A 21,249-nucleotide genomic window follows, 5' to 3' on the forward strand; every position below is an offset into this window, starting at 1 on the left:
ATCTTATAGAAACAATGTGGCATCTCCTTTTTTTCCCTTCTTCTTCTCCTTTCATATAAATGTAATTGAAAATGTACCTTCAATTCCCTTTGTTTCACCTTATTTAAGTTAAAATACATGTGAGATATCAATATAGATTTGCCTTATCAATTTGCCCTATTTACAGGAGGGATATGAATATACGTATAATATACGTTAGAAATAGTACGGGTTCCTCATACAAAAAAACAAAAAAACAACAAAAAAACAAACAAATAAAATAATAATTTTTATAAAAAAACATTTTTTAAAAAATAACAGAATTTAATTATGCCACTGTATATATTAATATAAAATTGTGTAGAATGAAGTGATACTGATGGAATATTAGATATGTTTAATCGAGATATTGTTTCTGCAGTGAGGTTAAGCAACTAATAATTAAAAGATGAATGGCATGATAGATACTCAGATGGTAGATAATGAGACCAGCAAATACCCTGCTTAAATATGTTCCAGAAATAGTATCTACGTTTACTATCTTTCTCCTGATGTCCTATTATATTATATTATTTATTCATTTAATGTTTTTTATTAAAATAACTTTTTCTTTAAAAATATGTCTGTTTAGTTTAGATACCGTGAATCTGTCCGATATAGCAAAGAGAGATTAATTAAAAATCGTTTATGTTTAATAATGATTAAAAGTGTGATTTATACAAATATATATACAAATATGGAATACAAATATGCGGAATGGCTATCTATGGAGCATATAATACTAACTGGTACCAATAGATTGTAAGCATATATAAGAATAAGCACATGCATCTAAAGAATAGATTTAAGCACTTTAAACGAGATAGTCAAAAACTTTCTGACTGACTAAAAATCAAGGAGGTGACGAATCAACCATGAACACCTGTGCAACTCAATCAGACCAGCATTTATAGCTGGTTAAGGAGAATGAACTCCATACCTTGTTGAGAAAGCCGCCCAGTGTGCGGCGAAACGCGTTCTGATGGACATCTGAAGTACTGCTTTCCCGTCTTCCGATACCTGCTGACACAAAGAGCCGGAATTGCCTCCACGCTAAAGCCACAGATTCCCCCTGAACAACACAGACGCTGTGGCAGAGCGCTGTGCGGGAACTTCAGCAAAGAGAAGGCAACAGCGAGGCGGCTCCTGTCGGGATTATCCAGCCTGCTGACCCGATCAAAGCTACAGGTCAGCTCAGATAGACGGAGGCAGCAAGCGCTGCTACACACACCAGATTGCCGACAGCTTTCTATTACTGCCCAGCGCCACGGAGGGGTAAGAGTTTAATATCTGTGATAAGAGGACGGACACTGTTTCTAAAATCTACAACAGAAATCCTTGTATCACCTACTCAAAACCGATACCCTCACCATAAATAAGCGCTGCTGTTATGGACTGACAAGTGTGCACACTAGCCAATTTAATCTTTTTTAAAACCATATGGTGCAAATATAAGTGGACATTAGCCCTAATAACAAATTGGATTAACTGAAAGAAAATATACCTCCTTTCCCCAATTACAAGGGGCAGAGAGTCCACGCCCCCCTTTTTTTTGATGTACAAGTTTTTTAGTGCTTATATTATGGTACAGTGATATATCTTTATTTTAGAGTTTTCTTTTATATGTATTGTGAATTTTCTGTTTATGTGTGTTTTTAATAAATTCATATTCTTGTTCATCTTTGAGCGCCCCACGTATTTCTCTTTCTTGTTTATATATATATATGCCAGTGAGTGGGTGTCAAGCAGGCCTCTTGGGTCCCTCTGGGCCCTAGGTGGTCATCTGTCCCACCTTATTGATTATACAGCAGTTGCTTTTTCTTTGAACCTTGATATCAAAAATTGCCTTGTAATCTTTGCTGGGAGTTTTGCGTGCATTGAATGATTGGTGTTTAATACCCATGTGTGGGCGGCCTTGAATAGTCACCTGAACACCTGATTTCACATTTTTTCTCTCTCAAAGTATGATGCCAAAAGTAGACATGAAAAGACTATTTTTGCATAAGGAATGGACATTTTGCTTTAAAATAAAACATTTTGTCCCTTTTCATGTTAAAGGTAATGGAAAAGAACAGATTTTGAATCCATTATTCAAGAGTATTTTCTATGTACAGAGCACTCTGCGGATGTATTCCCTGATGTTTTAAGTTTTGCCCAGGAGCATCCTGGCCTCCCTTGGGTACAGCAATGACTTTTTCCTGTTACATTGCAAACTGCTCAACACTTATGGAAATATAAGCAGTATGTAAGCAAGTATAAAACATGGCCAGTAGTTAATGTATTGCAAAGGATAGACATACCACAGCAGCACTGTTTTAAGTTGATGCTTTACAACAGGACTGTGCAGACATTTTTAGTTGCCATTTTTATTGATAATTTGGCACTTTAAATTAATGTTCAGCCTATAAAAATGCTGCGCCCTCCCCCCCTTCCCGCACACGCCGAGTTCCAACGCACGCGTGCGAATAGATATTTAGCATAGACATCCATTTGCAGCTTGTGTGCGGGGAGGAACTCATTCGGTGGTTGTCGAGGATCAAATGATTTCTAAGGTGCGCGCTAATCTGAGACACTCTCTGGTGTGTTAGATCTGCAAGCTCCCTGTACAGGAAGAGGGTGGGCAGCTGACATCCGGTGACATCAGCTCCCCGACACCCGCACCTGTATCATGGCTGCATTAGCATGGGAACGCCCATGAAACGCTAGGCATTCCCATCGCCGCCACCCCACGCCCTTCACCCGCATTGCTAGGTGCGAACGGATGGCGAATAAGCAATTCACATGCATATAAATTCTTATGCGCAGTCGCTAATAATGCTCCACGTGGGGGGAGCGAATGGACCTGAATAAGGTCCTATGTGATGTGTACCCAGCACAAAATTGGCAGCGGCAGAACCCATCGGAGAGCTGTCATTGGCAAATGTATACACACAATGCAGGCAACATTGCAGGCAGAGGTGATGCTGCATTCAGCAGAGAGTGGCAAGAGAAAGAAAGTCCTCCATTACTTGGCCACTCTGAGCGCCTGTTGCAATGTGCTCTTATTCCCACAATCAAAATAAGTGACAAAACAACATACTTGCACTGTTTATTTTGATGTGTGAAATTTGTAGAGTCTGAATCTGTATACAAAATGCCACCCTGCAACTACTGGGGGCCAAGTTCTCTTCTGCTTTGTATACAGATTGAGACTCAGTCGCACATGGACATGCTGGTGTCACATATCAAATGAATGAATTCAGTCTGGCAAAGCAGTTTTGTAACATAGCACCAGTTAAAACAGCATGCCTCAATTGTGCCAGGTGCCTTGGGTTGGCATATTCAGTAGTCTAGAATTATGAGGACACATCTGACTAATTGCTGGTTATCTAAATTATTACTGAAAAAAGGGACAGATTCCTTCATTTATCTGTTATCTGCCTCCAACAAAATATTATTTAAATGTAACTCTGCATATACAAATACACTATTAACCATTTGAGTGCCAACATCTGTGAGAGATGCCCAAAATATATGCTACAAATGCCAGCACCACTGTGAGAGATATGCAAAATATCAGCTAAAAATGCTAGCGTCGCTCATATTTGTTATATAAATTCTAAGAAAAAGATAATATTATTTATATAAGGTAAGCATTACAGGTCATTACGAGCTCCGTATCAATAGTGAGGAATACCACCCCAATAAAAGTGGAGCACTCTGCCTATACAGAGGTATACAAGAACTGGTAATGTGCACTTACCTGTGACCTAAAAATCGCTCTGGGCCTATCCACACCTCCAATCCTAGTTCCTGTGGCGTGGAATTATTGTCACGGTTTTTACTCTCATTGTTTCATTTATATTGTACTTTAATTATATGTGGTCGCTTTTTTAGTGAAAGTAAAATTTGCTATTGGTTTATTTCTCCTTCATCCACTAGGTGTCACTGGAGTTACACTGAGGAATAGAAGGCGACCACAGGGAGCATGGGCACTTTAAAATAATTAATCAGTGTGACCAACTCCTCCCCTTCTACTTCCCCTCCCAGTCAGTCTTAGATCGTGCCCAAAAGGGAGCAGGTCACATTTGGCTCATCTCCTGGGCTTTTTGATAATTAGGGCATAAAGCAGCAAGTTTTGCCTTTGAGGACAGGCAGATAGTTGCTGCTACTATCTGCCTGCGACGTGGGAGCCTGCCGGAGGGAGCCGGCTGCTGCTTAAGGGTTTGCGCCCGGCTCCCTGGCTGACAGAGACCACCGTCTCTGGAGCTGTAACGGGCGCCGCTCTCACGCAGCGTGCACCCGATCCTCCCCCAGCCCCACCGCCGACGGCATGGCCGCAGCACTCTGAGTATTACCCTGCCTTCCTATTAGAGGAAGGTCAGGGACACAAACGGCGGTGCAGCAGAGGGTTTTTTAAACCTGGCGCCATTATGGGTGACGGAGCTGCCAGGCGGGGGGCGGAGTTACCGCGCGGTACTTCCCAGCAGGCCTTGGCATACCCCAGCGTTCCTGCAAGTCGCGGCGGCCATCTTGGACATTTGGCGCCGTTTGAACACGCTGCTGGAGGCTCCACAGTTGCGCTGCAGATCTATCCTGACTGCAGTTGGGCGATTCCTGTCCCCTGGTGACCGTCCTGCTGAACGCTCTATCCGGTCTGTGAGTTACAGTGGGGATTAGAGCTAGGTGGAGACAGTTTGGGCTGTGTCTCAAACTTAGAGCTATAGCGCTCCTAGGTATATGCCATAGCGCTGTACAAAGCTCTGTGACAGCTCTTTTACTTTCACTGTCTCTCCCTTCCAGCATAATATATTGCTGCCTATCCTATACCTACTATCTGTGATCAGTCTGGTAGTGTGTGGTGATTGCTGGGTGTTCTGTTGAACCATGGCAGGGGGTAGCTCCAAGAGGGTTACTTGCAAGAAGTGTGCTGTTAAATTTACACCTTCTAAGGAGGGAGACTCTGTATGTGATAAATGCGCTGCTTTACCCCCAGCTCCAGAGTCCCCCGTTCATACCCCTGTTTGGGCTTCACAATTAGCTGATGTGATGTCTCATTTAGCTTGCGAGCTCTCTGCAGCTCAAAAGGACAGAGAAACTTCCAGAACTCAACAGGCTTCCTTGACTTCTGCTGTGCAGAGCTTAACAAAGGCCTTGACACCAGCAGAGGGCGCCATTGCTTCATCTTCTAGGCAAAATCCCCCTACCTTACTCAGGAAAAGGGTATTACAGCCCTCTGGGGATTCTGGGGAGTATGACGATATGCCTGATCTGGAGGAGGGCGAATTTGCCCTTCCAGATAATTATGATGATGATGATGTGGAACCTGAGGCTCAGGCGTTAGTTACGCAAGAGCCGGCCCCAGCCACTCCAGGTCTGGAGGACCTTATACATATGGTAAAGGTTGCCTGCAAGGTGTCAGATGACACAGACATTCCTGCTCGTCCTTCTTTCTTTGGAAAGAGACAAAGGCAGTCACCCACCTTCCCCCCAGCGGAGGAGTTGGATGAACATATATTGCAGGCTTGGAATCATCCTGATAAAAAATTCCAGGTACCTCAGAGGTTTCTGGCTGCTTATCCTCTTCCACCAGAGGGTAGAAAGAGGGTCGAGATTCCTCCAGTAGTGGACTCTTCAGTCTCTCGACTGTCCAAAAAGACGGTTCTCCCGGTGCCGGGTGCAACTACTCTTAAGGATACTTCTGACCGTAAGTTGGAGGTAACCCTTAAGAACATTTTTTCAGCAGCTGGAATTATTCAGCGTCCGGCCCAGGTCGGGTGCTGGGTAAATAAAGCCATGGGGGTATGGGCTTCTCAGATCCTAACAGAGGTCCGTGAGGGCTCTGACCCTGCTTCTATTGTTCAGCTGGCTGAACAGATCCAGGAGGCATCCAATTATCTAATAGACGCCTCTTCTGACGTCTGCATGGTTGCAGCCAAGGTTTCGGCCTTATCTATATCAGCTCGCAGAGCTCTCTGGTTACGCCAATGGCAGGCTGACGCAGAGTCCAAGCGTGCTGTGGAGGCCCTGGCGTTCAATGGGGAGGTTCTTTTCGGGCCAGAGCTCGACAAGTGGATCTCCCAAGCAACGGGGGGTAAGTCCCACTTCCTTCCCTCAGCGGCTCCTCCAGCTACACGCAGGACCCCTCAAAGGCCCTCCTTTCGGTCCTTTCGGCCTACGACCAGATTCAGAGGTCGTTCCAGAGGCGGAGCTCCATCTAGAGGCTCCAGAGGACGAGGCAGAGGCGCCTCGGCAGCTGTCCAGGAGCCCAAGTCCTCAAAGCCAGCCGCATGACTGTCCACGGTCTCATCTGGGGGATCCCAGAGTCGGGGCCCGACTGCTGTCCTTCTGTCACATCTGGCTGCAGTCTTGTCAGGACTCGTGGGTAAGGGATCTCGTGACCCAGGGTTACAAAATCCATTTCAGGTTAGTCCCTCCAAACAGGTTTTTCAAGACCGGTCTCCCAGTCTTAGGAGACAAGGCGCAACTTCTGTTGTCAGCAATCAACAAGCTGCGGACAACGGGAGTTGTGATACCAGTACCCGAGGATCAGCGTACTCAGGGATACTACTCCAGTCTGTTCCTTGTGCCGAAGCCGGATGGCTCGGTAAGGCCTATACTAAATGTAAAGGATTTGAATCCATTTCTACAAGCGGTCAAATTCAAGATGGAGTCCCTGCAGTCGGTGATTCAGGGACTGGAACAGGGAGAGTTCCTGGTATCCTTGGATATCAGGGACGCATACCTGCACATCCCCATCTGGCCTCCTCACCAGGCCTTCCTCCGGTTCGCTATACAGGAACAACACTGGCAGCTCCAGGCCCTGCCGTTCGGTCTCTCATCGGCCCCCAGGGTCTTCACCAAGGTGATGGCGGTGATGATGGAGGTCCTCAGGGCACAGGGGATTACCATCATCCCCTACTTGGACGATCTTCTTCTGAAGAATCGTTCGAGGGAGGCCCTGTTGTCCAACATACGACTCACCCAGGAGACTCTCATCAGTCATGGGTGGATTCTGAACTTTGCAAAGTCTCAGCTACAGCCGTCCCAACGTCTTCTCTTTTTGGGGATGATTCTGGACACCCAGCAGATGAAGGTTTTTCTACCACCCGACAAAGTTCAGTCCCTGCAGGTCCTGGTCAGGTCGGTCTTGCGACGGCCACAGGTAACGGTGCACCTTTGCACCAGACTCTTGGGGAAGATGGTGTCCTCCTTCGAGGCGGTACAATATGGCCGCTTCCACTCGCGCCAATTCCAGTTGTCTCTCCTTCACCAGTGGTCAGGGTCCCACCTGCATCTTCAGCAGCGGGTGACCCTGTCTCCTCGAGCCCGTCTGTCTCTGCTGTGGTGGCTCAACTCCGAAAACCTGCAAAGGGGCAGGAGGTTCGGCATATGGGAGTGGACTCTCCTCACCACAGACGCCAGCCTTCGAGGCTGGGGGGCGGTAACGCTGGAACACCAGTTCCAGGGTTTATGGACGAGACAGGAGAGCTTACTCTCCATCAATGTGCTGGAACTCAGAGCAGTCTACTATGCTCTTCTGCAGACGGGACACCTGCTGCGGAGCAGAGCAATCAGAGTTCAGTCCGACAACGCCACAGCCGTCGCCTACATAAACAAACAGGGCGGCACTCGGAGCAAGGCGGCGATGAAGGAAGTAAGCAGGATCATTCTCTGGGCTCAGAATCATGCTCAGGCCTTGTCAGCGGTGTTCATCCCCGGAGTAGACAATTGGGAGGCCAACTTTCTAAGTCGGCAACATGCCCACCAGGGGGAGTGGTGCCTCAACCCTCAGGTATTTCAGTCCCTAGTACATCGTTGGGGGTGTCCGCAGGCGGATCTGATGGCGTCCCGCCACAACTTCCAGCTCCCAACATACTTCGCGCGGACTCGAGATCCTCAGGCCGCAGGGGTGGACGCTCTGGTCGCCCCTTGGCCGTTCCAGTTCATTTACCTCTTTCCTCCCTTTCCGCTGATACCTCGGGTATTACAGCGCATTCGCAGGGAGGGGGTAACAGCGCTTCTGATAGCGCCGGATTGGCCCCGGCGCTCGTGGTACACCAACCTGACGGATCTTCTAATCGACGAGCCGTGTCCGCTACCTCTTCAAGAGGACCTCCTCAGTCAGGGTCCCTTCATCTACCCAGATTTAGGACGTCTACATTTGACGGCGTGGCTGCTGAGAGGTCCATCTTGAGACATGCAGGTATCCCTAGGGCGGTGATACCTACAATGATGAGGGCCAGGAAGGAAGTCACCTCCAGACACTATCATCGTATTTGGAGATCCTATGTGGCGTGGTGCGAAAGACGCAGAGTGTCCTCTACTCTGTTCAAGAAGGCTCGGTTGCTCCTGTTTTTACAGGAGGGGTTAAACTCTGGACTTAGACTGAATACACTTAAGGTGCAGGTTTCAGCACTTTCAGTTTTTTTCCAGAAACGTATAGCTCTCATTCCGGAAGTCCACACGTTTTTCCAGGGGGTGCTGAGGCTTCAGCCCCCTATTCGTCCGCCTACGGCTCCCTGGGACCTAGAGTTGGTCCTCAGGTACTTGAGGTCATCGATTTTTGAGCCGTTAGAAGAGGTGGATCTTCGATATCTCACTTGGAAGGTGGTTCTTCTTTTGGCTCTGGCCTCGGCCAGGCGCGTTTCGGAACTGGGGGCGCTTCCTTGTCGCTCACCGTTCCTCCAGTTTCACCCGGACAGAGCAGAGCTCCGTACCAGTCTCTCCTTCCTTCCAAAGGTGGTCTCAGCGTTCCACGTGAACCAACCCATAGTGGTTCCAGCATTCACAGAGGCTTCATCTGAGGATAGGTCTTTGGATGTGGTGAGGGCCCTGCGGATTTATGTCTCTCGCACGGCCTCTCTTCGCAAGACGGATGTCTTGTTTGTTACCTACGACCCAGTGCGTCGTGGATGGCCAGCTTCAAAACAAACGCTGGCCAGATGGATCCGTCTGACTATTCGTCAGGCATACCTTGCTGAGGCTCATACGCCTCCTACTAACATAGGTGCGCACTCCACCAGATCGGTGGGTCCTTCATGGGCGGCTGCCTGTGGGGTCTCCTTGCAACAGCTCTGTCGTGCTGCGACATGGTCAGGTCGGCACACCTTTGTGCGCTTTTATAGGTTTGATACCTTTGCGGCACCAGCTTCTCAGTTTGGCCGCTCTGTTTTAAGGGGATCTCAGCGCTCACCCACCCGGGTTGAAAGCTCTGGGACGTCCCCAGTGTAACTCCAGTGACACCTAGTGGATGAAGGAGAAACAGGGATTTTGTACTTACCGTAAATCCTTTTCTCCGAGTCCACAGGTGTCACTGGACGCCCACCTCAGCGCTGTTCTCCACCTGTTACGTTCAGTGTTAGGTTCCTCTTGGGTAACCTCTGGAGTTTTCCCTTGTCAGGGTTATTTAAACATGGTTATTACACACCTGTCTCGTCTGGTTTGACTCTGTGTGTGTGTTTGTTTTTTCATACATATATATTCTTTTTCTACTATACATATTGAATGATGTTATGTTGTGATGAACCTCCTCTCGGATGTGTGTTATATCTTTCTGCTCCCTTTCGGGCACGATCTTTATGACTGCCTGGGAGGGGAAGTAGAAGGGGAGGAGTTGGTCACACTGATTAATTATTTTAAAGTGCCCATGCTCCCTGTGGTCGCCTTCTATTCCTCAGTGTAACTCCAGTGACACCTGTGGACTCGGAGAAAAGGATTTACGGTAAGTACAAAATCCCTGTTTTTTAGTATAGCGCTGCTCACATGCCTTGTGTGTGATATCTGCGGTTTCTTTCTTTGGTGAGGATTGACTACCCCCACATTTTGAGCAGCTGCTTTATTAGAACTCCAGCTACTGTCTAAAGCGCCTGATTATTCTTGTGAACATTTTCTTCATTATGATAAATAGAAAGGTTTGCTTGGCAATTTTCACACCAATTTTGACAAATTGGCACTCACAGGGTTTTTTCACACTGTCTCCAGTCATCACATCATACCACTCTCCATTATCAATGCATCATATACTAAGTATTCATTTACTTACAGTATATATCCAACACATATATAAGTATAGTGAACTGCTGTTATTTACTTTGGCCTCTAATTTTTTTGGGCCAAGATATTGGCCGGTATTCAAAGCCGCGGTGAGGGGGTTTGTACGGTGAGGATAGCTTTACCTCGCTGTCAGAGTATTCACTTGCCCTTTGCCTGTTCCATGAGGCGAGGTGGAAATGGCGAATATGCTTATTAAAACAGTGTGGCCCGCCACAAAATGCGGTGGACTCACTGTATTTGCGGCAAACCTTGCAGTATAAGAGGATCCTAGCCGGCCTCTCCCGGCAAAGATTCTGGCCAAACATTGAATATGGTGAGGGGGTTTGGGAAAGCCATCCTCGCTGAAAATAAGCCATCCTCCCCGTACAAACCCCCTCACCGGCTGCATTGAATACCGCTCATTGTCTATCCCTAATTTACTTTGCCATTGGTTATTGATTTGTTTCTGTATAGTGTATCAGCTCTCAATGGGGCAGTTTCCCTATATTACTGCTGGGTCCATGCTCCAGAATTATGTTATATAGTGTCTGCCCAATGAAAAAAAAAAAGTTAATTAAAATCTTTTTTGTGTTTGATTATACTATTCAACATGTGGTGATTGTTTTTCAGCTTAACTCCGACCTTCAGCCATTCATGAATGAGAAATACAGTGGTTCGTCCTTTAGTCTGAACTCTGCTCCAGTCATTCTACATCAGGAATCTATAGGAAGAGAGGCCTGGATGGAGTTGGTCAAACAGGTAAACACTCAATTCAGTGAAGTAGTCTTAAGGTGGTCATGTATTACTGTCATTTCTCGCAGCAGTGTATGGCCATCCGTTCCCCCTTGAGCTGGCCGGGATCGTATACGATCCTTCTACATGTAATGTATCGCATGCAACCCCGTTCCCCACTGCCAGGAGGTGGTCCGAGTCAGAGGTCTGTTGCGCAAGAAGGTCCGACTTCAATCCAATGTGCACAGAACCACGCATTGGATCGGACCCGTTGTCAAAAACATGCGATTTTGGACTATTTCACCTGATTTCTCAATCTGATTGATCTGAATCGGGTGGAAGCAGCCTAAATCGCATAAGTGTATGGAGCCTTTATACTTCCAGATAAAAATTTACAGATTAAAAGAAAATAAACACTGAACGAGAAATTGCTCATTGTATACTGGTGTGCACCAATCCGATAATCATTCCTCCAGATGGGAGGAGTTATTGGGTCAGCAACACCTGTTGGGATCTGGTTAGAATAGATTGCTGTCAGGGAAGTACTTGAGTTGATGCAATAACCCATCTTACTGCTTGATTTGTGATGGCTTAAAAGTCAAGTGCAAAGGCAAAGTGTATAGGGGCATACTCACGGGGCGATTTCAAACCCTATTGAAAGCGATCTGATTAGAATGCTCCGTGTGTATGCCCTGCAGCGATGCCAATGCGCGGTCCAGCGCATCAGTATCGTCGGCTGGCTGCTTGCACTGGCTTTCTCCCTAGATCGTGGGGCTTTGCCTATTAGAAAACTAGGCAAAGCCCCGCTCAGCGTCAACACTCAGCATCAACACATTGCAGCATGCTGAGCGGTTATCCCACTATGTGCTGAGTATTCGTGCTGCAGCACGTCGCTCAGCACAAAAAAAGCCAGGTCCCTTGTGTACGCCCCTTAAGATTAATGTTGTAAATGTTTTGTTCTCTTTGTGTAGTTGTGTTGGGATCTCATGAGAAGATAGATTTTCAGCCTTATACATTATAGCTTCTCTTTAATCATTTTCCAAATGTACTTTAAACAGGGAGTTTTGGGACAGAAAAGTTTTTTTTCCCCATCAATTCCCAGGTGCAGTATCAGTTGGAATTACTGTATGTGGGTGGCAATTCAATTTGTGCTGCCTGCAAATCTGTTGTTTATAAGGCAGGGTTTGTGCAGGTGCCATAAAGATGCATAGAGGGTTACATTATGGTATTTCTAGCCGAGTGCTTTGTTAAAGGTGATGTAGCATCTGTTTTGTTTATTGTACAAATATTATATACATCTAATGTATATTTTTTCTCCTTGAAGATCAAGCCACTTTGCTGACCTTGTACTGTAAATATATTGGTTTAGGTACAAAGCTGGAATTGTAGTTTACAACCTCATTTTGTTTCCATACAACAAATAAGTTAACCAGTGTTTTTACAAGGATCACTTATGCTAAAACACATTTACTTGTAGTTATCTGCTTTTGTAAAATTATACCGTAAATGTATTTATTTTTTTGTAATATGCAGTACTTTTTTTCTGTCTTCTCTTTCTAGGCTCAACTCAAAGGAAACTTAATAGATCTAGCAAAGGTAAGGATAGATGTAGAAATTGTTATTACTTTATAGCTTATTTATTACTTTATACTTTATGTCCTCAGTACCCTACACAGTTTTCTAGGGCATTGCGGAAATCCACAGGTAACTTGGAAAATGTAAACTGTGTAGGGCCCTGAGGACCGAGTTTGAGAAGGGGTACGGTTATTATGTCGATACAGGAAATGTCTGCATACATTGGGTCGACCACTGAAGGACGACATGGGTTAGGTTGACACCTGAAAAGGGTCGACATGCTTAAGGTCAACATGGATGGAAGGTTCGACACCAGGTCGACAATGGCTAGGTCGACAGTCAAAAGGTCGACATTGATTTTTCACTTTTTTTGAGGCGACAGGCGGTATTTCATGCTCTACTATTACTAGGGCGTGGAGGGAGAATATAATAGTGTGCCGAGTGCAGTCGAGCCATGCGAGGGGACGCAGTACACTTATGCTGGGTACACACCAGAATGACTTGGCCTCAATCCCGTCAATTTAGATCCAATTCCGACAGATTGTATGTAGATTGTATGAACATTGGGCATGTTTTGCCATTTTTTTAGATCCGATGCGATCCGATGTGCGTCCCTGCCGGTAGTTTGGTTGTTTTGTGGATCCTACCTGCAGCAGGTAGGATCCGACTCCGACCGGGTGTCCATCTGGCGGTCGCATCCGGATCGGATTGAGATCGTTTCGCACAAAATCAAATGTTTAACAAATTGTGAGCTGGGGTCTGCCTGGTGTAACGATCCTGGTCATTCTGGTGTGTACCTTACATTAGACGGTATAGGTGTCGTCATTTGGGACAAAAAAAGTGAAAAACCCATGTTGACCTTTTGACCGTCGACCTTATGCTTGTGCCGACCTTCCATCCATGTCAACCTTGAGCTTGTCAACTTGTTTCAGGTGTCAACCTAACATGACCCCAATGACCCATACCCATTTAAGAACTTGGGATCTAGTTTACATTTAGGGGGAAATTTACTAAAGGAAATTTGTAAAAAAAATAGGTGTATTTGTATCCAGAAATACACTTATTTATGACATTTACTATCCCAAAAATACGGCAATTCGTATTGATGTGCTATCAATACGAATACGAATTGCCGTATTTTCAGGATAGTAAATGTCATAAATAAGTGTATTTCTGGATACAAATACACCTATTTTTTTTACAAATTTCCTTTAGTAAATTTCCCCCTAAATGTGATGTTTTCAGAGGATTCTTCCCCTAAAGTAATTGTTAGGCTAATACTTAATTTGAAAGGCTGGGCATTAGATAATAATGCACATTGTATCGATATGTCATTCTCATTTTATTTTTTTAATAACGGATCTACCAAAAATAACACTTTTAGAAGATTTTTTTATGTATTATCCTTCGAGATGGTACAACAGCGTTTTCACAGTAGAAGCATTAGCAGGGAGTATATTCTAAAGCAGGCATGTCCAAACTGTGGCCCTCAAGTTGTTGTGAAACTACACATCCCAGCATGCTTTCCCATAATTTTAGCATTCCCTAATAGCAAAACTGTGGCAAGGCATGATGGGACTTGTAGTTTCACAACAGCTGGAGGGACATCGTTTTGGACATGCCTGTTCTAAAGAAAAAAATTAAATTTCTGACAAAGACTACATACAATGGCCCTTATTCTGATTGACGCGTACTTTACCGCATACTTTCGGATCGCGTCTTTACGGCGTCTGCGCATGCGTGGAGAACGCAACGCGCATGTGCCACGCCTTGACTCCGTACCTGTTCGTGCTAATCCCGTACAAAACTGTGCACCGCAATCACTCGGGAAATATGGGCGTATTATGGGCGTCATGCGGAATGACACATGGGCGTAGTTTCAAAGTGGGCAAAACGGGGCGGAAACATGGGCGGACACGGGGGAGTACACTTATGTTGGGGGGCGTACATTCGGATAGCACTCCGAATGCACGCGATCAAAAAGGGCAGAAATGTGCGGTGTCCACAAGTGTACTATTGCTTTGCGGACACCACTCGTTCATGCGGTAGGCGAACGTACCGCCTAATGACTACAAGCATTAACACCTGAACCCAATAGAATCGACTCCTTTACTCATTACTCACTAATAGGACGCTTGTCAGTGCTTTAATAGAAACCATTGCACTTCAATTGCTGTAAGGGTTAATGTGTGCAATGCATGTGTTAGGCATGCTTGTAAGGATATATTGGCATCTAATTGATTCCAATTCCAAATAAGAAGTTTTTTATGAGGATAGGTAATTGAATAAGTGGGTCATGTGATGTATTGCAGAAGATACATAATAGTGGGTTGTTTGGCGTAAATACTCCGCTTACGTGCGGTAGCACCGCTTGGCTCCCGTTCGGATGCGGTATTCCCGAGCATACTCTGTAATACTCTGTAATACCGTGCAGAATCGGAGTGTTTCTCCCGCACACGCATGGTTTGTATGTCGTCCGTAAACACGCCCTGTTCTTAAAGAGTGAGTCCGTCCGAATGCGGAGGACACGTGGGCGTTTCTACGGACGATGGCCGCATGCGGCAAAACACCGTGGCGTGCGGACCGCTCCGTAAGAATGCGGGAATATCCGCACAGATCAGAATAAGGGCCAATGTGTGTGAAGCCTGAAGCCCCTGGCAGGGGACCCCCCTTTTCTGCAGGAATCTACTATTGCTCAAAAAGATTACCATATATATAGCTATCACATTAGTGTTAAGGCCCATACACACTAGCCGATTTTCAGCTGAAAGTCGCCTAGTGTGTATGCCCCACCGACAGCCGACTGGCGATGATGCGCGCTCCCGCATTATCACCAGCGAGGTGGGCAGTCTGCTGGTTTTACCAGCACATCTAGCGATGATAGCTGGTTTTTCAGCCATCATCGCTAGGTGTGTACGCAGCGCGGGCTGAAAGATTATAGTCTTTCAGCCCGGCTGACCGCCCTGCTCCCTCCCCTGCACCAGATCATACTCACCAGCGCCATCCCGCTCGTCCGCACCGCCACGTCAGGCTGGCTCAACAGGGAGGCTGCTCCCTCCGCCCCGCCACACAGCCTGCTCGCCCCGCCCTTCCGCCTCGCTCTGTCAGGCAGGCAGGCTGGCTTGCTCCACACGGAGGCTGCTCCCTCTGCCCGCCACACAGCCCACCCTGCTCAGTGCACGGAGCCCTGGCCACCAATGTTATAAGCCAGTAATATATACATTGCTGGCACAGGCCAGCAATGTATATATTACAGGCACCACAGGGCACCAATGATGTTTAGCAGTATTAGTCAGTAATATATACATTGCTGGCACAAGCCAGCAATATATATATTACTGTCACCACTGGACACCAATGATAATTTGCAGTATTAGTCAGTAATATATACATTGCTGGCACAAGCCAGCAATATATATATATTACAGGCACCACTGGGCACCAATGATTGCTTATTAGCCAGTAATATATACATAGCTTGCACAGGCCATCAATGTATATATTACTGGCCACCATGGATTAAATTGAGCCAGATCGGGGCATAACTGCGTTCCGTCAGTTCATTTTGGAGGTAAAATGTCCGCTCACCTTGCCCTGCTGTCTGTCCCTGCCTGCATTGGTAAAGGAGACAGCCTGCAGAGTGGTGGTAAACCCGGCTGTCTCAGAGCAGGTCCAACCATCCGCTGTGCGGCTATTTCGAATGACACGCCTGCTTGCAACTCGTGAGCCACCATTGCCTGATTGGCTGCGAGTTGCGGTAAGATGGACATGCTCTAAAACAGTCGGATTTCCTCAATGCTCTGCCCGGCGGTCTCCTTTACTGATGCAGGCAGGGACAGACAGCAGGGCAAGGTGAGCGTAAGGATGCAGAACAGCACAGTGCAGTGCACATAGCATGTTACCCCTGGCACCGTACAGGAAAACCCTAGCAATGAGCATGTAGGTAATCGGCACTTATGTGGCATTATATGGAATGGGGATTATGGTGTGTGGCATGTGTAATGGGCATTACAGTGTGTGTCATAATGTGTAATGGGCATTACAGTATGTGGTATATGTGTAATGGGCATTACGGTGTGCATAGTCCCCTGTTCCACAAAGCCATGCCTTAAATTTTCCGCAGGCCAGCAATGTATATGTTACCGCCGCCACTGTTCCCCCCAATGTATATTTTGTTATGATGTACTTTGCTGGTGCAAGTGAATGGATTTTTTCCCCAGGTGCACAGCTGCAAATTAAATGTTTGCTGTGCACATGAGTGGAATTTTGCGGCGCAAGTTTACCTGATTGCTGGGCATTAAATATATGCAGCCCAGCAATCAGTTCTGAATCAGGCACCAAGAACAGAAATGCACTGAATAAAATGGCCCCTGCTCCCACCCTTGTAATTCAAACCCCGCCCATTATGTAAATCGCCTTTTATATGAAAGATTTTCAGCAAAGTCTTTTACCTCCTGAAAATCTCTTGCTCTTTGAGAAAATAGCTCAGTGTGTATGCACTACTTTGGTGACAGATCAAAGATTTTGGCAAAGTCTTTTGAAATTAAAATCTTCTAGTGTGTTTTAAGGCCCATACACACTAGAAGATTTTCATTTAAAAGACTTTGCCAAAATCTCTGAAAGATATATCTCTCATCAAAGTAGTGTGTACACACTGAGCTATTTTCCCCAAAGAGCGAGAGATTTTCAGGAGGCGAAAGACTTCGCTGAAAATCTTTCATATAAAAGGCTAATTACATAATGGGCTGGGTTAGAATTTCAAGGAGCAGGGGCCATTTTATTCAGTGCCTTTCTGTTATTTGGGCCTGATTCAGAACTGGGTTAGAATTTTGGGAGCAGGGGCCATTTTATTCAGTGCCTTTCTGTTATTTGGGCCTGATTCAGAACTGATCTCTGGGCTGTGTATATTCACAGCCCAGCGAACAGGTAAACGCCACCTCACTCTGCTCCGCCCATGTGCACAGCAACGATTTCATTTGCCGCCGTGCATGGAGGGAAAAATCCGTTCACCTGCGCCAGCAATGTATATGTAACCGCCATAACAAAATATACATTGGGGGGCAGTGGCGCTGTAACCTATACAGTACATTGCTAACCTGCGACTGCAATGTTTACATTACTGACTTTTTATTACTATATAATGGTGCGCAGCAGTGCTTAAAGTGGTCCTGGTGAGGTGGTGGAACTCGCTTCCGTGCCATTATGGTACAGCCAGGGTGGGTGCTAGGGTGTTCGGCGCCCCCCTGCATGCTTTATATATATGGCCTATCTCACACACCTATGAAAAGAATAATATGGGCCACATAATACCACCCTTAATTCAAATGATGCCCCACAGTGCAAACAAAAACAATTTAGGGCATGGCTTTATGGGACAGGGGATTATGCACATAGTAATGGCAATTACACATTATGCCACACACATTAATGCCTATTATACAATATGCCAAACACGGTAATGCCCATTACACAATATGCCAAACACATAATGCCCATTACATATTATGCCACATACGTGCTGCTTACATACATGCTCATTACCAAGTATTACATTCTCAGTGCCAGGGGTAACGTGCCCAGTGCTCTGCACTGTGTGGGAAAGGAGACAGCAGGGCAGAGCGGTAAGAAACATGGATGTTTCAGAGCGGGTCCGTGGTACGGCTATTTCAAATGACTCGCTGACTCGCGAGCCAATCGGTGCTCGCAGTCTGGCAGCTCCTGATTTGTTGCTGTCCCGCAAGCTCCGATTGGCTCATGAGTTGGAGTATCAATAGCTGTGCCACGGATGGATGGACCTGCTCTGAGACATCTGGGTTTCCCACCGCTCTGCCCGGCTTTCACCTTTAGCAATGGAGACGGAGGTGGAACTGTTCCGCCTCCAAAATGGAACTGACCGAACGCAGTTCTGTACCGTTCCGGCTCACTTTAACCCCTGGTGGGCAGTCGTGCCAATAATATGTACATTGCTGGCCTGTGCCAGTATTTTTCTTTGGCTCTCATTTGGACATATGTACCATTGTGCACTGTGACTTCTCTTGTGAAATAGTAATGTGGGAGTTATAGTAATGTCATAAATTTTCATTACAAAATTTAAAATAATCCACAAATATTTCTCATTTTAGTTTGCTTTTTAGGATGCCTTCCTTACATCTATTATTGCCTTAGAGCAGACAGGAAAAAGGGGTGTAATTATAACATCAATGTTAAAATTCAGATAATGAATACACCATGATGATGACCTGTATGGATTCAAATTCTTAACCCATTAGTGTCAACATCTCTCTGAGAGATTTGCTAAATATTGGCTAAAAATGCCAGCGTCGCTCACATTTGTTATATCGTTAAAAAAAAAATGTGTGAAAAAAAAGATTATATTTCTTATACAAGGTAAACTTTACAGGTCATTATGATGAATAAAAATGTTTGCTTGGCAATTTTCACACCAATTTTTACAAATTCACTTGGCACTCAAAGGGTTACTAATGGGAACAACAGTCACTTGCTGATCAGTTTACAGACATGTTTTGTGCAGAGTTTAAACTCCATTCTGCTCTTCATTGTTGATATGAAGCCCCTTTGACACAAGTTGTCACTGGAAAAGAAAAAGCTTCTTAGAAAAGTAGTGATTTGAACTTTACACCTAGCAAATCAGGCAGATCATGACATTCCCCATTATCTTAACCCAAAAAAAGCTGTCTTATACTTATCAGCATGATGTGATCACTTGAAGCAGTTATCTTCTATTTCAGCAGAGCTGGTAGTTTTCTTTGTTAGATAATAACAGGAGATATAAATATGTGCCATGTGGAAATATGACAGGTGTTTAACGTGTGCCTGTGCTTTCTTCCAGCTGCAGGAAGCAGTCAACGCTGGCAAAGGTGTGACTGCAGCGGCTGACCTGTGCTGTTACCATGGAGACAAAGCTCTGGAGAATTTACATTGCTTCCCTCCCTCAAAGGCCAGATCTGCCTTAGAGAACATTGTACATGCTGTGACAAGATTTCACTGACACTGTCCTCAGCTAAATGCTGCTGCTTCATTTTATTTTTATTTTATTCTAGTTCATCTGAATATTGTGGACTGGAATTTTTGAATGGTCATCAATGGACTAGAGTCCATCGTAATTTTCATTCATAACATTGTGCCGGGTGTACAACCTATTCTTTTCTTGTCTGAATTGCTAAAGATATAAATAGAATTAGAAAAAAAAAAGGTCAAACCGTTTTCTCTTGTCATGCCAGAAGCATACTTGAGGCAGAACAAGTAGAAATAATTAATGAGGTGTGCTGCAGTGACCTCAGCAAATGGCCAGGAAATAAGCCCTTATTGATTTGGACATAACCAGGGATGGCGCCAGTGTGGTGGCCTGTGGTTTTCCTGCTCCAGGGAGGACAGAAGGGGCGGGGTTCTGCAGGTGTCAGTAGGAAATCTCTTCTCTAAACTAAGTTCCTCATAAGCGAGCAGTGTGTGCCCACATCAAGGACACTCCTCATTACCAAGAAATGTGAAACGGAGTCATCCAAAATGTGCACACAGTACTAATGTGAAGGCTGTTAATTGAAAGTGAATGCAGTCATGTTTTAATAGTATTCTGTTCTAGACAATACTGCATTTCCAATCTGCATTATATAATGCTACAAGCATGTTGTAAGATTTTGCAATAATTATTTTTAATGTCACAATATACTGACACCTAAATAAATAGCTCTGTCTGTAATGTTCAATATAAATGATTTATATGTTTTCTACATTTATTAACTAAATGTCTCATTTTAAAGCATTGTTTTTGTTTTGGATAATAAAACCAGTGCACTTACTGTTCTAAAGTGTATGAGATTTTCAGACACAAATATGTTCTAAATTGTCAGAGTAATTGCAATGGTAAAGAAACTAAAGTAAGGCCAATGACATTTAAGCAGCAGCATATGCTATGCAGTGATGATTAATGGAATACTATCAATGAATTAACATTTACAACTGTCACTGTGAGTTCTAGGAGGAGCGCGTGTCTCGCCCGTACATGCTGCTTTTTATTATAGATTTTGAATGATATAAAAGCTCCCCTGTGAATGTCTTGGCCACCAGAGAATACAACCAGATGTATAAAAATAAATGAACGTTTATCTAAGAAGTACATAAGTGTTTTCTGTTTTGTTTTTGAATGAAGTCTTTAAAAGGTAATTCCTCTGGGGAGGTTAAATCATAATAATCTGTAGCTTGTCATACCCAGACAGACTCCAGACTGAAATATACAACACATTGTAATTGTGTATGCCTATACTGTAGCTTTTCATCTTTATTCACTTTTCTTAGAGAGAAATATTATAATTTCAGTGTTGTACCCAGCTGGAATTCTGCTTGCACATAATGAATGTGGAAGAACAGATTTCCTTTGTTTTTAATGGTCCTGGTGTATCTGAAAATGTTTTCTAACCTTTGTCAGATTAAACAACTCTCAAAGCTCCATTGACAAGAATATAAGGTAAAATCACAAACTCTGAACTCGAGCCTGTCTCTGTTTTGTTCATCGGAGATGTTTTTTGTGGTTTGCATGCATGCAACGTGAGAACATCGTTGACAAGAAGGCTGAGTTTACACAAATGATCTAGATTGAGACTCAGCTACCTTTCTTCCTTCTGTGCTGTAATTACAGACCAATCTGGAGACAGCTAGCGCAGCAAACAGATTTCATTACATCGCTCACTTAGACACTTGAAGTAAAGTTATTTCAGTTAAGTTCTCTTTTTTTCCCCAATTCTCCCTTCCTTTCACCTACAGTTTTATTTCACCTACAGTATTACACCTACAAGTTATTGCTCGATAGCTTGTAACATACTACTACTCATTAGCAAAGGACTTCTGTTTTAACAAAGTAGCATTGTTTTCAGACATCTCTGCAGTGTGCTCTAC

At 44.9% G+C, this 21,249-nt stretch overlaps 1 protein-coding gene across 2 annotated transcripts in view; it reads left to right on the plus strand.

Annotated features, from left to right (window-relative positions):
* PDSS2 (decaprenyl diphosphate synthase subunit 2) overlaps positions 1-20,846 on the plus strand; it is a 216,607-nt gene extending 195,761 nt beyond the window's left edge. Inside the window, exons 7-9 of one of the 2 annotated variants that reach the window (XM_083176944.1) lie at positions 10,663-10,791; positions 12,325-12,360; positions 19,190-20,845. In XM_083176944.1, the coding sequence (XP_083033070.1) occupies positions 10,663-10,791; positions 12,325-12,360; positions 19,190-19,348 (324 nt within the window). In that variant the 3' untranslated portion in view covers positions 19,349-20,845. Of the gene's footprint in view, positions 1-10,662; positions 10,792-12,324; positions 12,361-19,189 lie in introns of both variants that reach the window. The other variant, XM_083176945.1, reaches the window with a different exon arrangement.
* The last annotated feature ends 403 nt before the right edge of the window (positions 20,847-21,249 follow it).

The sequence above is a fragment of the Crinia signifera genome, chromosome 3, assembly GCF_055691185.1.
Source record: "Crinia signifera chromosome 3, ASM5569118v1, whole genome shotgun sequence".
Taxonomy (NCBI): domain Eukaryota; kingdom Metazoa; phylum Chordata; class Amphibia; order Anura; family Myobatrachidae; genus Crinia; species Crinia signifera.